The 12,636-nt window shown below is 39.3% G+C and overlaps 1 protein-coding gene across 1 annotated transcript; it reads right to left on the reverse strand.

The window, feature by feature from the left end:
• Positions 1-740: 740 nt before the first annotated feature.
• Positions 741-10,776, reverse strand: wdr32 (WD repeat domain 32). Its single transcript, XM_008398853.2, has 7 exons — positions 10,060-10,776; positions 8,536-8,649; positions 7,444-7,641; positions 6,463-6,665; positions 5,580-5,657; positions 5,351-5,496; positions 741-4,690 (listed from the first exon to the last, which is right to left on the reverse strand). Exons 1-7 carry the CDS (start codon positions 10,530-10,532, stop codon positions 4,319-4,321), a joined length of 1,584 nt encoding a protein of 527 aa, XP_008397075.1. The 5' UTR covers positions 10,533-10,776; the 3' UTR covers positions 741-4,318.
• Between the last annotated feature and the right edge of the window lie 1,860 nt (positions 10,777-12,636).

The raw sequence follows: 12,636 nt of genomic DNA on the forward strand, positions 1-12,636 counted from the left end.
AGCATAAGCCATAATCATATAAATGACAAAATATAACAGCTTGAAATATTTTCATTTTTGAGCTGTTCAAAATTAGCAAAACCTCTGCAAAAAACTAGATTCATTCACTTTTCTACAGACTCACTTCATAACAGAAAAGTGCCTTTTACAGATATAGGTAGTAAGTTATCCTACTCAATGTGTAAAGGGGTAAATACTTTTTTATGGAGCTGCATCTAGAAAGATGTTAATACTTTGAAAATGTAAAATTTAACAAGGCGTACCAGTAAATAAAACACTGTGCTAAAGCAAAGCAAAACCCGTCCTCAACACATTTGGACTTTATGCAAGAATCTAATATAAAAGACAATGTAAAAGGAAAAAAAGAAGAAAGAAAAAAAAGATGCTTCTATTATTTTTTTTTAGATATCCTGTTTGTTTCACCAGAATTAACCGGGGCATCCTGTTTAATGCTCTCCTTTTGAATTTAGTGTAGGGTCATGTCTTGGTAGGTTCATCTGTTGACAAGGCAACCATTAGTGGTGCACTCCATAAATCTGGCTTTTGTGGAAGTGTTGCAAGAATACAAATGACCACCACACTTTTCAGATTTGACCTAACAAAAAAATGCAAAAACAATGTACACAGAAATACTGAAGTTAAATACATGGAAGTCAGTAGCGGTAAAGTAACTCACCTTTTGTTCTAACCATCGTTCCTGGAGTACTTGGTTTATAGGCAATAGTAATGCTGGAAGCAACTTTAAGCATTTCACCATGTTTTATTTTCATCTACCCATCCTTCATCACTTACTGGTGCACACATGAAAAAAGAAAAAAAAAAAGGTAATAGTGTGGACATTCATGAAACTCATGGCTAGATACAAGTTAAAATCCAAAACAACAATCAAAAATAACACACAAACCATGATAAACCCAGTTTTTTTTTCTGTTTTTCTGCGTAGAAATACAGAGTGAAAATAGATAAGACACTTCAAAGAGCTCGTGAGTGTACCTGAAGTAAAAGCAGCGGAGGAAACACAGAATCCCTTCACACTCATATCAGTCGAGACACCATTCATGTGGCTACGAAATGTTTACGTCTGTGTTTAGACGAACCGAACGACTGACCGAGCTGAAGGCAAACTGCAGGTTACGAAAGCGGCTAACCGAGGTGCTGGCGTGATGCTAACGGGAGAAAACTTGGAGCTGGAAACTTGAAAATCTAATTTGTGTTGTTTTTAAACCTTTACCTCAGAGTCAAATTCAGGTCAAAACGGCTTCAGTCGCATTTCCCTCCCAACTCTGATGTTATAATAATTAAACACAGATTTTTAATCCCTTGTTTCTTGAAATCAACTAGTTGTAATCACACATTTTTTCTGTAATTTTAAAATCGGAATAAATGGGAGTGCAACAGCGCCCTCTTCAGAGGGCAGAGAAAAGTACATTTACAAAAAAAAAAAAAAAAGAAAAGTAAATCTAAATAGCTTTTCTTTAATCTATACCAGCAGAAGTTCTCAGCTCACTTTCATCCATCATAAATCATATTTTGGCAACTGACAGCTCAGCATAGAGCAGAAATAATAAAGGAGAATCACCAGAAAGGCTGATGTGCATAGCAATAGTTTTACGTAAGCTAACTTCTAATGTGTCCTGGAGTCTTTCAGTGCGATAACAGTGTTTTACTACCAAAAATAAAATGGCTGCAGTGTGTGGCTGTTCCCAACAGGTGGCGGTAAAAGGACATTAATGAACACTTAAAGCAAACTCAATCCGACTGTTTATTATGAGTAAACCTGATAGTTTATTCAGCTACTAATATAAACCATCAGAAAATGATAGTTTGGATATCAGGTTGTGATATTTACCCACCATGTTTCACCCATGATGGGTAAAACACCTTTATATGTTTTAGGCAGGTAAAACAAGTCATTCAATTATTCAATTATTTTAAGATTTCCTGTTTGCTTGGGGTATAAACACGATGTAAGACAGAAGTCCATTTCTTTTAACTGCTAGCTGATAGGCTAATATTTCTAGAAGATCAACATTTATCTGGCCCACACACTCAGTGAGTAGTAGGAAATATTTCTAGACATGGGTTATTTTTTCTAAACTTTTCTCAAGATTTTTATATGTAATTTGGTTTAAGGTTTGTAATAAATGTTTGTAAGCATCTGTTGTGCTATTTTATACTACTTGAATAGTTGTTAATAAAAACAATTAACTTCTAGAAACTTCTAGGAACATTTTAACTCATGTGAAGTAGCCTAAAAGTATTTAGGAAAAATTCTGTTTACTGTTAAAAATAAAAAGTAGTTCTTAAACCTCCTGCGATCGTAAGAGATGGAGTCATTGGGACCCCGCCAGCTTTTTACCCTGTGCATGGTCCATCCTGGTCACGCTGACCTTGCGTGCTCTTTTCCGATTTTTTTTTTGTGTGTGTGTGCACGTGGTTTCGGGAACCAACAGTGATGGGAGAACCCCCGTCAAACTTGACATCCGCCTTGCTCCTGCAGAGCACAGCGCTAAATCCACAGGAGGGTAAAACTATGCATCTTTAAATTGCAATGATGCAGAAATATTCACCGCCTTTTTGCTACTGCTAATTTTTCCAGGTGGCCGGATGTTTCAATCTAAAGACTTAAGATAAAAGCATGAGCCTTGGGGAAAGTAAAGAGGTGATTACAGAGCAACAACTCTAAAGTGATTATCAAATCAAACGCTGTGCAACAATTAGTGCCAACATTAACACACCAAGTAAAACTCTTAGAAACGACAGAGGTTCTGGACAGAGGAAAGAGATAAGATGTTGGGAACAAAATCAAGCAGCAGGCAGGTAAAGGAGGGTAGGTCCTTGAAGTTCAGATTGTATGAGCACAGAAGCAGCACCTGTGGCGAAGGCATGAGTGAAGCAGCAGAGAGCGGCACCAGGCGCAGCGCGGGATGCCGAGTTTACGTGACAGACAGCGTACACGAAAGTCTGTTCGTCTCCCGGGTTCACCAATACTTGACTTTTTTTGCACCGTTAGTGTTGTCCTCCTGAGACGGCAGCGTATGGATGTGCCAAATCTCAAAAGAAGAAGAAAAATTACTATTAAAGAGGCCAAAAGCAACTCGGCAACTAAAGGAGCCACAAACGACCAACAGTTTGCCGTTGCCTGATGTCAAGTTGCATCAAGAATTGCATTCATCTTCTGCTCAGAAAGTTTCGTCCGCAAAAACAAAAATGCAATTTCTTTGTATTTCAATTTTGAGCTTGCTTTTCTGTCATGTCTTTAAATTCAGGGCTCAAAGTGTCCATCCTCTGCTGCAACCTGGCAATTAGCCCAGAGCTTCAGTCTGTCATTTCTTTACGCCAGTTAATGGCCATCAAACTGTTTGACGGCTAGCACCTAAACGAAGTCGACACGTTTAACAGCTGCAGACCTGGGTTGTCACGTAGTCAGACTATGTTCTTAAGCTAAATGTAGAGATGCATCAAGGAATCTGCTGGACGATTTTTTTTGGCCAATGGAGGACGCGTTAAAATCCAACCTTTTTCGAGTCAGTGAATGCACCATACGGAAGTGCTACCCGATTGCACAAAATACTCTTCAGAGTGTATGCTATTACTGAGTGAAGACTCAAAGTTAGCTAGTTTCAGAATCAGTGAGGCGCTTAAAATTAAGATGGAAGAAGCAAAGAGGTGTAAGAAAGGGAACTAAGTACAATATATGTCTGAAGTTCATAAAGGCTGCCTCAAAGCAAGAGAGAGCAAGACTTTCACAGACAACAGGAAGGCTGAACAGAATACAGCTTCTGTTTAGTAATGCAAATCACTTCTATAAAATGCCAGAGGTCATTTAAAATATGAACTCCAGAATTTTAGTTTTGTAAAAGAGAAGTAGCTGTAATATATGGTTATGCTATTTCAAAACATAGTTTCTGCTCCTAATATAAATAAATAATAGCAGCTTAAGGGAAGTAAACAAGGAAGAAACATATCCTGAATTCTGTTCTTGTATGTTCTTACACTATATATTAGTTTTCAAACAGAAACTGGAATAGACTAAAGTCGGCATCGGCAGGTTAAAGCTGTACAAATAGAAGAAATTAGAGATTGGCAATAGAACTCAGATCAGTGCATCTCTGGTTAGCTTCAGCAAATCCTGTGCACAAATGTGCAAAAAGTAACTATCTGTAAAACACCTCCATGATGCATTTCCACCCCTTTCGATACAGCGGTTTAGACTGGTATGCGTTTCCCCAGGTCTGCAGTGATCGGGTAAAAAAAAAAAAAAAAAAACTAAAAAAAAAAAACTTTTTTTTTCCTTTTTTTAAAACAACGCCGGATGCTAAAACTTGGGCTGATAAAGCGCCACGCGTCCGCTCAGGCACCCCGAGGCCAGCTGGCAGTGCGTTGGGGAGAACTTGGTGGTGAGCACCACGTCGCTGTGCGAGTAGATGGAGCGGATCTCCCGGAGGCAGCTGGTCTGGACGGGCAGGCTGTCGGCCAGCTCGCTGCAGCGCTCGTCGAAGGCCAGCAGGCGGACGCCGTAGCCGTACGGGGAGCAGATGAGCCGTCCGTCGGGGCTGAAGCACAGCTCCTTGATGTAGCCCCGGCCCACGTTGGCCTCCTCGATGTAGTGGGTGAGGCGCAGAGAGCAGCGGGGAGACACCAGCGGCCGCGTGGGCGCCCCCTCCTGGAACTCATACACACAGGTCCACTGGAGGAAGCGAACAAAGGAAGAATAAAAGGAGGAACAAGTGTGAGGTATCTTGACGATAAAGTTTATGCCAAATGATCTATATCACTCCGTTTAGATTTTTAGAGAATTATGAAATCAAGCTGTAGTTGCTGTGATATAAAAACAGATGGTTACATCCTAACTCCTGTGGCTTAAAAATGCAGCATCTTGGAAAAGTACTGATGCCAATTAACTGTCATATTTTGTCATGTTAGAACCATAAAGCTGAGCATTTTATGTGATAAGTCAACACATTATCGTGAAGCATTGTGAATTGGAAAGAATTTTTCAAAAGATGAAGATGTAAAAAGTAGAAACTGTCCATGGAAAGACAACTCCAGATTTCTTGGGTATATCTCTACCTTTGCACATAGACAGATGTTTTATAACTTACCCTGCTTTACATTTTACTCAGCTTTATCCCCAACCCAGCTGCGCTGTTGTTTGGTCATCATGATGCCGTGTGTTCCATAATTTGCTCTAATAAACCCTCTGAGGCTTTCAGGGACCAGCTGGATTTTATAGTGAGATTATATAAAACCCAATGGACTAAATTACAAATTAGGTGACTGCTGAAGGTCAGAAATACTTTTACGAGGCAGTAGATCTGGATTTGTGACGGAGTGAGAGGTTCCTCACCTCCTGGTCGTCCATGTTGCTGGAGCAGCGGATGAGCGTGGCCCAGCCTTTGGGATGCAGCTGCAGGGATGTGATGCAGTTCCCTCTGTCCTTTTCCCCCGGGATTTCAGGAGTTAAAACCTCCAGGCTGTTCCGTGGAGACAGACCTGAGGAGAGAGGAAGTTTGATCACAGTCCTGGAAGCTGAAGTGATGCTAGGCTATCAGCATCCGGCTAAGATCATCCCTGACCTTCTCTGTGAGGATGAAGCTTGGAGTCGTGTCCCTGACGGGGCGTCACGGTCGATCTGGACGCCGATGTGCCTCCGTCTGTAACAAAAAGAAAACAAAACAAAAACACACACACAAACTTTATTGTTTTGTTTAAGACCATTATGATTAACAGTAAAGTCCCATGAAAAAAACAGAAAATATTTAAAGCCAATTTATTTTTCCCCCAACTGATTTAAGATATTTTAAGGCATTATGTTTAGATACACATTTAAGACGTTTTAAAGCCATTATGAATCAAACTTAAGACCTGTATACTTCTGTATTATGTCAGAAGTATACAAATAATAGTAATGATAATTGCAAAAATTGGCATTAAAAAGCAAGCTAGCTTTTAGCAACTAGTTACCAGCAGTAGCAACAGACATTTTCACTGAGTTACAGTGAAAACGTCTGTGTGCAATAGTAAAGTTCTGCCAGAATAAGGAAAACTTTTACTAACTTACTTTTTTCCTCAATGTATTTGGAATATTTTAAGACCTTTATTTCTAGATATACAAATTTAAGACTTTTTAAGACCAACGTGAATGAAACGTAAAGACCTGTATCATGACAGAAATGTACAAACAAAAACAGCAAATGCAGTGAAAAGGTCCATGATCTCCCCAAAGTTTTGCACAATAAAGTCCCATGAGAAAAAGAAAACGTAGTTAAGGTAGAATTATTTTTTTCAATTAATTTAACATATTTTATGACCTTAATTTTACATACATACATTTGAGACATTTTAAAGCCTTTATTGTAGATACACGCATTTCAGACTTTTTAAGGATGCCGGTCTTTGGAGATGTTTAAATTTGCTTCCACGTTTCTTTTTGTTTTTAAACGACGACTGCGTTCTGACCTGAGCTGAGCGGGGTCCGTCGGGCTCGCAGCATGCGGTAGCTGCCCACTTCCAGCGACTGGGTGAGGTCCAGGTCATGGAGGATGAGTAGGTACCCTGAGGAAGTCGAGATGAGCATCTTGGAACAGTCGGGAGTCAGACGCATCCTCATCAGATAGCGAGTGTGGAAGAACTTCTTGTGCGGGCAGCCGTCCTCCGTAAACCTGCCAGGGAGGACGTTTATTACGTTTGACAATACAGTAACATCTCTAATATGTTGGAATAACATTTTTTGTAGGGCATTTGTTACTCAGTTTATTCGCAATAATCAAACACATGCAGTCTGGATTAAAACAAAAGAGGTAAATGAAAGAGGAAATGGCCTGAGGAGTGAGTCAAAAGTATACATTTCAGATAGTTACAGGATCATTTTCTGCTAAAAAAACTTTTTTATTCATCTCTAAACTAACTTAAACTTCCTCTTATTACTTAACAGAGGTGACAAAGGGAAAGACGTCGATTTCACAAGACTTTCAGAGGCATAAATATATCAAAATTAAATAAATTACAGCCTCCTTATAGAACCCCAGCAACCAAATAAGGTAAAATTTTGCAGTAATTAAACCGACTACATGGAACGTGAAGCACTTCACTGAAAAACAGCCATTATGCTGTAGTTTAGAGATGATTACTAACTTTTTTTTAATTGCCATGCATATCATGCAAAAATCTTTATAAGCTGTAAACTTAAAAAAAACCAAAACAAATTGTGCCAATAAAACTAGAAAACTGATAAATTCATTGATACTTCTCATCCAAACTGACTGAGCTGGACTTCATTCTGAGCAGTGGTGACACAAATAAATCAATATAAATAAATAAAAATAAGATTTTTTTTTCTTTTTTCAATTTTATAAAATTGTAAAACTTAAAGTGGAAAGTATAGGACTGAGTGGATGTTTGCATTATGCAGAGGTCCTGCATAAAGCAAGCCCAACCAACCTGTTGGTGTCCCACGTGATGACGTTGCCGTCAAAGCCGGATGTGACCAGGAGGCGAGTGTTGGTGTCGTACTCGATGTTCTTCACCCAGCTGGCGTGGCCGTGCAGCGAGCAGACCTTGGAGTTCAGCTTACGAAGGTCCCATAATGCAATGGTGGTGTCGTCAGAGCAGGTGGCAAACAGGCGATTGTCCAAAAACCTGGAGAGAGACGAGATGGTTTCAGCCGACCTTCGGCCTCTGAGCCTCGGTTATTCATTCATTCGTATATAGGACACATTTAAAATCAACTTAGGATGCAGTCTTGTGCTGTACAGGTAGAATAATAAAGTAAAAGTAACCAAGTAGCTTTTTACATACAAACTATATTAAGGTCAATAGGAGGTGAAAAAAAGGTGAAGTTTTATTTATTTATTTATTTATTTTTTACATAATATTGAAAATATGAAGAATTAAGTACAGCTATAAATATATAGTTTTATGATATTTTGTGGTAATATTGTGATAATAAAAGTGATCAAAACTATTTATTAATTATAATTTTTCTTAAAGGTAACTGTATGGCTGTGACTGTATGACCGCATTCATAGCCCCACAAACATAAATACTGCTCTTGAAAATCATTTATAACACACTTCTGTACGACACCATTCACATAAAGAAGTGTGACTTGTGTCACTACACAGCACATGGTAAATGAATTTAATCATATGTTGATATTTTCATTGGGAGGTTTTATACATCACTGATTGGAATTTATAGAGACAAAAAAATCAAAATTCTTATCATCAACAGAAATTTATCACGATAAATGGCAAACGATACAATAAACGCCCACACCTAGAATTGAGTCAGAATTTGTTCTTGTGAATAAAAAGTTAAAAGGATGAGGAAAAAACTTGAAATGTCAAAAACATTATGAGTAATGTGGAAACAACATCTTGGAAGCAAAGAGGTGAGGGATATGCAGAAAACTGCCATTTCTTGCAGGAACAAAAATCCGTCCAACTTAATTTTTTCTCTCCAAGTGACCGTTTGTGATTCAGATCAGCTTTAAAAACCCTAAATGTCTGATATTAAATGTGAGAAGTGCACCTTATGTTGTTGACACAATCCTCATGGGCCTCTGTGAGGGTCTTGATGTGCCTGGATGAAATGGGGTCAAACAGGAGGACCTCTGTCTGCTCACAGGCCACCGTCAGCACAGACCTGAGCAGGGAGCACACAAACCAGTTACTGACAACCACAAGACAGGGATTAACTGTGTCATCATCCAAGTTATTCTACATTTAGGAAGGTGGGGGAAGAGTGCAACAGTAAAACGAAAACTTTATTATTCTAATGATAGTAGTAAAAACATGGAAAGATAGAGAATAAGTACTGATAAAATGCTCCAAGTTACATCATTTAGGTGTATCTCAGTAAATTGTAAGCATAGAGCAGCACAATATATCGAATCGCAATCATCATCACAACACCAACGTGTTAAAATATGGAAAAGTTACTTTCTTTCAGTATAAGAAAGTATAACTGCAGATTAATTGCACACAGAAAGAAACACATCAAGCATATATTCCTGTTAATTTTGACTATTATAGTTTACAGGCAAAGAAACTCTTTGTTTCTTTGCCCATTATACAAATAGACACCTTCTATTTGTATAAGACCGTTTACAAATGAGTCTGATTTTGCAATTTTAAGCTAAAAATATTAAGTAACGAAAAAGTGCTCAGTGTACAGTTTGCATAATTAGTTGTTTTTTGCAACTGTGTGTCCGCTGAGTTTTACCAAGTCTGGAGTCAGTTCAGCATCGAAATAAATACTTAACTCATTTTTGCTTCACTTATCAGTAGGCTGATTTGTTGACCGTTTTTAACAATTCCACAGCAAAAAATGCTTAATATTAGATTTTGGCAGAATTTAAAGCTAATATGATGCTACTTGATGAGTTCAGTTAGAAAATATTTTCATTCAAGTGGGATTTTTCATTTAAAATCCAAAATATATATATTATGTACAGCAGCAAATGGCATTTTAGGAGTGTGTCTACACCAGCTAACGATTAGTCAACAACTAAATTAGTTGGCGATTATTTCAATAATCGATTTATCACAGTTAATCGTTTCACCCCAAATCGAATTTTGGGTTGCATTAGCTGGAGACCATTATCGCGGAAATGAACAGAAGTAAAGCACTCTGTGTGCGAATAATCTATATTCGAGTTTGACTCACTTCGATCATACTCGAACTTACTGAGATGCACCTGCGTATTGGTTCAGACAGCTGAGGCCAACAGTGTGCAGGAAGGACTTACCGCTGTCACATGAGCACACAAACAAACGTGACCCAGACAAGACAGCTTGACCCGGTTTGGCTGCAGGATTTAGGTCCTGCATCTGGTGTCTAGTCAAGGAGGCTCGACTGTCCTCATTAGCTGTGACTGCTGTGGGGAGCTTTCTAAAGACATGCAGCACTACATCACGCATGTGACGTGAACTTTAGATCAAACTTAAAAGATGAAGGATTTAAATTGTGAAGCACAGAGTTGTTGCATGTGTCAATGCAATCAGTGAAACCTGCGAGGTCTACGACCACGTCCTAAAACATCTCAGTACTTACCCGTCCGGTGAGTACTCCAGATTGAATACAGCTCCGTGGGTCTGAGAGCTCAGATTGACCGACTCCACAGCCGGGTTCATAGAGCAGTACAAGCTGGTCATTGTCCTGAAGTTATCCCTGGCTGGGTCTACAAACAGCCCCCGTCTAATAGTCCTGCTCTGCAGCCAGGAAAACAGGCTGTTCCCCTTGTAGCCTTCGCTACTGGTGCTCCCACCGCTCCCCGCCTGCGGAGCGGCGCCTGGTGAGCTGCGGCGCTCTTCATCCTCCAGGCGGGGTGGAGAGGAGCCAGCGCTTCCCTCCGGCTGGTCCTCGCTGCTGCTCCCCGGCGGCGAAGCACAGACCCTCTGCGGGGCGTCTTCTTCCACCTCCGACTGTGTCGGTCTGCCAACGGGGTCTTCTTTCTTGCCGGTGCTGCCGGGCCTATCCTGCGACTCGTCGGCGTCCTCGCTGTCGCTCTGGTGTTCAGAGCTCATTGTGGCGGCTTCAGCCCGTCCGCACCGCGGCTCGTGTCTCCGGTGGGGTCAGCGTCTAGCTCAGCCGTAGGAAACAGACAGGATACAGTCAGCTACCGAGCATAAATTCACGTCGAGTTCGTTACACGCTTAAGGTGCCTTGACGGATAACTGTAGCAGTGGAGGTGCGGTGGTGGAAATCTATTTTGCTGCCAGATTTGGCAGCGCCTCTACGCCGCCCATCAAGACGACCGGGATTAGCGTCTATCTGACCGGAAACAGGAGCTGACCCTTCAAAATAAAGGCGCGACATGGATTTATATCCGCGGTTCTTCTGTACAGATTCCGCCATTAGGACAGACGTTTTGGGGTTTTTTCTTGTATTTTGTGATAAAAGCAAATAAACAAACAAACAATAAATAAATAACGAAAAAGAAACGTATAAACTGATGCTGCTTTATTAACTGAAGGATGAGGTATAATTGTGTTTCGTTTACTCAGAAGCAGATAGGCCACCTACAAGTCCCAAAGTTTTCAAAAGTCAAAACTATAAAGTTTCATCAAAAACGTTTTTGTACGGTTTAAAGTTTAAAGTGAATCCCTTCTATACCAAAAAGAGTGAGCCAACCTTCCTCTGACTGCTAGGAATAACATACTCATTTACTTATTGCTACAAACTGCTTGACAGCTGTCTGAGTGGATAAACCCTCTGACTTCAGAAACGACCACACAAGTAGATAGTTTTTTGTATTTAGCAAGCTAACACCAAAATTGTATTTGTGTACCACTAAATTGGAACCCACTTACGGTTTGTACGTGGGTTCCAATTTAGATTCAGATTAAAAACAAACACGAGGAAAGAAATCTCAAGAAGCGTCATTATGACCCTTTTCATCTCATAACTTTCATTAAGTTTTATGAAGCATTTTTTGTTGTTGAAAATATAACACCAGAGCCGTGTTGAAAACAAAGAACAGCACTGCAAGAAATAGTTTTGTCTTACCTGTATTTGTTGGAAAACACATTAACGCTAAAAGATAAAGAAAAATATAGTAGCTTATCATTTTATTTATTTATATGTATATAAGGATTCCTTATCTGTTTCAGAGTTTTGGAAGTCAACTGGGTAAAAATGTAACTTTCTGAGCTGTAAATTGAAGAGCTCGTGCGGATGTTTATGTATTTCTTCGGCAAGTTTCAACGTTTTTGTTCTGACCAAAACAAATGCCAGAAGAAAGTGACGTAGTTCCGCTTCCTCGTCCTGCTGCACCTATTGAGCTCGTTGCTGCCATCTGCAGAACAGATACTGTCACTACAATGTATCTTGATAAGTGAGCTGAACAGAAAGAAAGGACGTTTTACATCGGGTTTGTGCACAATAAAAAGAAAACAAAGAGAAAAAAATACTTTCATTTGAAAATGCAACATGTAATATTTGTGATAAATGCACAATTTTTGATTTTTGAGCCCAAATCAAATGGGGAAATATTTTACTTAACTTTTGTTCCCTATTAAACACAGTAAACAAAACGCTGCTTCTGAGAAAATGTTTTTTTTAATTTTTATTTTTTTATTTAGACAGACAGTCACCTAGTCACTTAATTCTACGACCATTCTACATCGTAACTGTAGGAGGCGCTGTTTATTCTAAACTCATTGACTTCTCTAAAGCAGGAATGTGTTTTGTCCAAAGACGCAAATCATGCAGGCTATCACATTGTGCGGGGAAAACAACATTGTGGACGTGTTATTAATTTCCATTTACTAAATGATCATTTATAATAAAGCGCAATTCCAATATAAGTAAATGCAGCTGCACATTATCTTACAGTTTTAATCTTGTTCTGCCACCAGGTGACACATCAATTTGCTATGAAACAGCTAAACATGCTGCACATCTCATTCACACAGAAGTGAATATATTACATATTATACAACATATACATATATATTTTATGTTTTCACAATGGAAAACTCTTTAACTGGCATGTTGCTGAAATGTGCTGTTTAAATAAACTTGACTGATTTTCAGTTTCTTCAGTTTCTTGAGTTTTTATGCGTTTTTTCATATGCTTCTCTTCATGTGTTCAACACTTATTTTCTGTGTTATTCAAGTTGATTTTTC

Source organism: Poecilia reticulata, linkage group LG22 (assembly GCF_000633615.1).
Source record: "Poecilia reticulata strain Guanapo linkage group LG22, Guppy_female_1.0+MT, whole genome shotgun sequence".
Classification (NCBI taxonomy): Eukaryota; Metazoa; Chordata; class Actinopteri; order Cyprinodontiformes; family Poeciliidae; genus Poecilia; species Poecilia reticulata.

Bases quoted from the DNA above. Each gene is read 5' to 3' on its own strand.
- wdr32 (XM_008398853.2), bottom strand. From the start codon at position 10,532: ATGAGCTCTGAACACCAGAGCGACAGCGAGGACGCCGACGAGTCGCAG. The intron at 7,642-8,535 runs GTGCACTTCTCA...GTCTCTCTCCAG, and splicing joins GATTGTGTCAACAACATAAG to GTTTTTGGACAATCGCCTGT. The intron at 5,658-6,462 runs GTCAGAACGCAG...TTTTTGTTACAG, and splicing joins ACGGACCCCGCTCAGCTCAG to ACGGAGGCACATCGGCGTCC.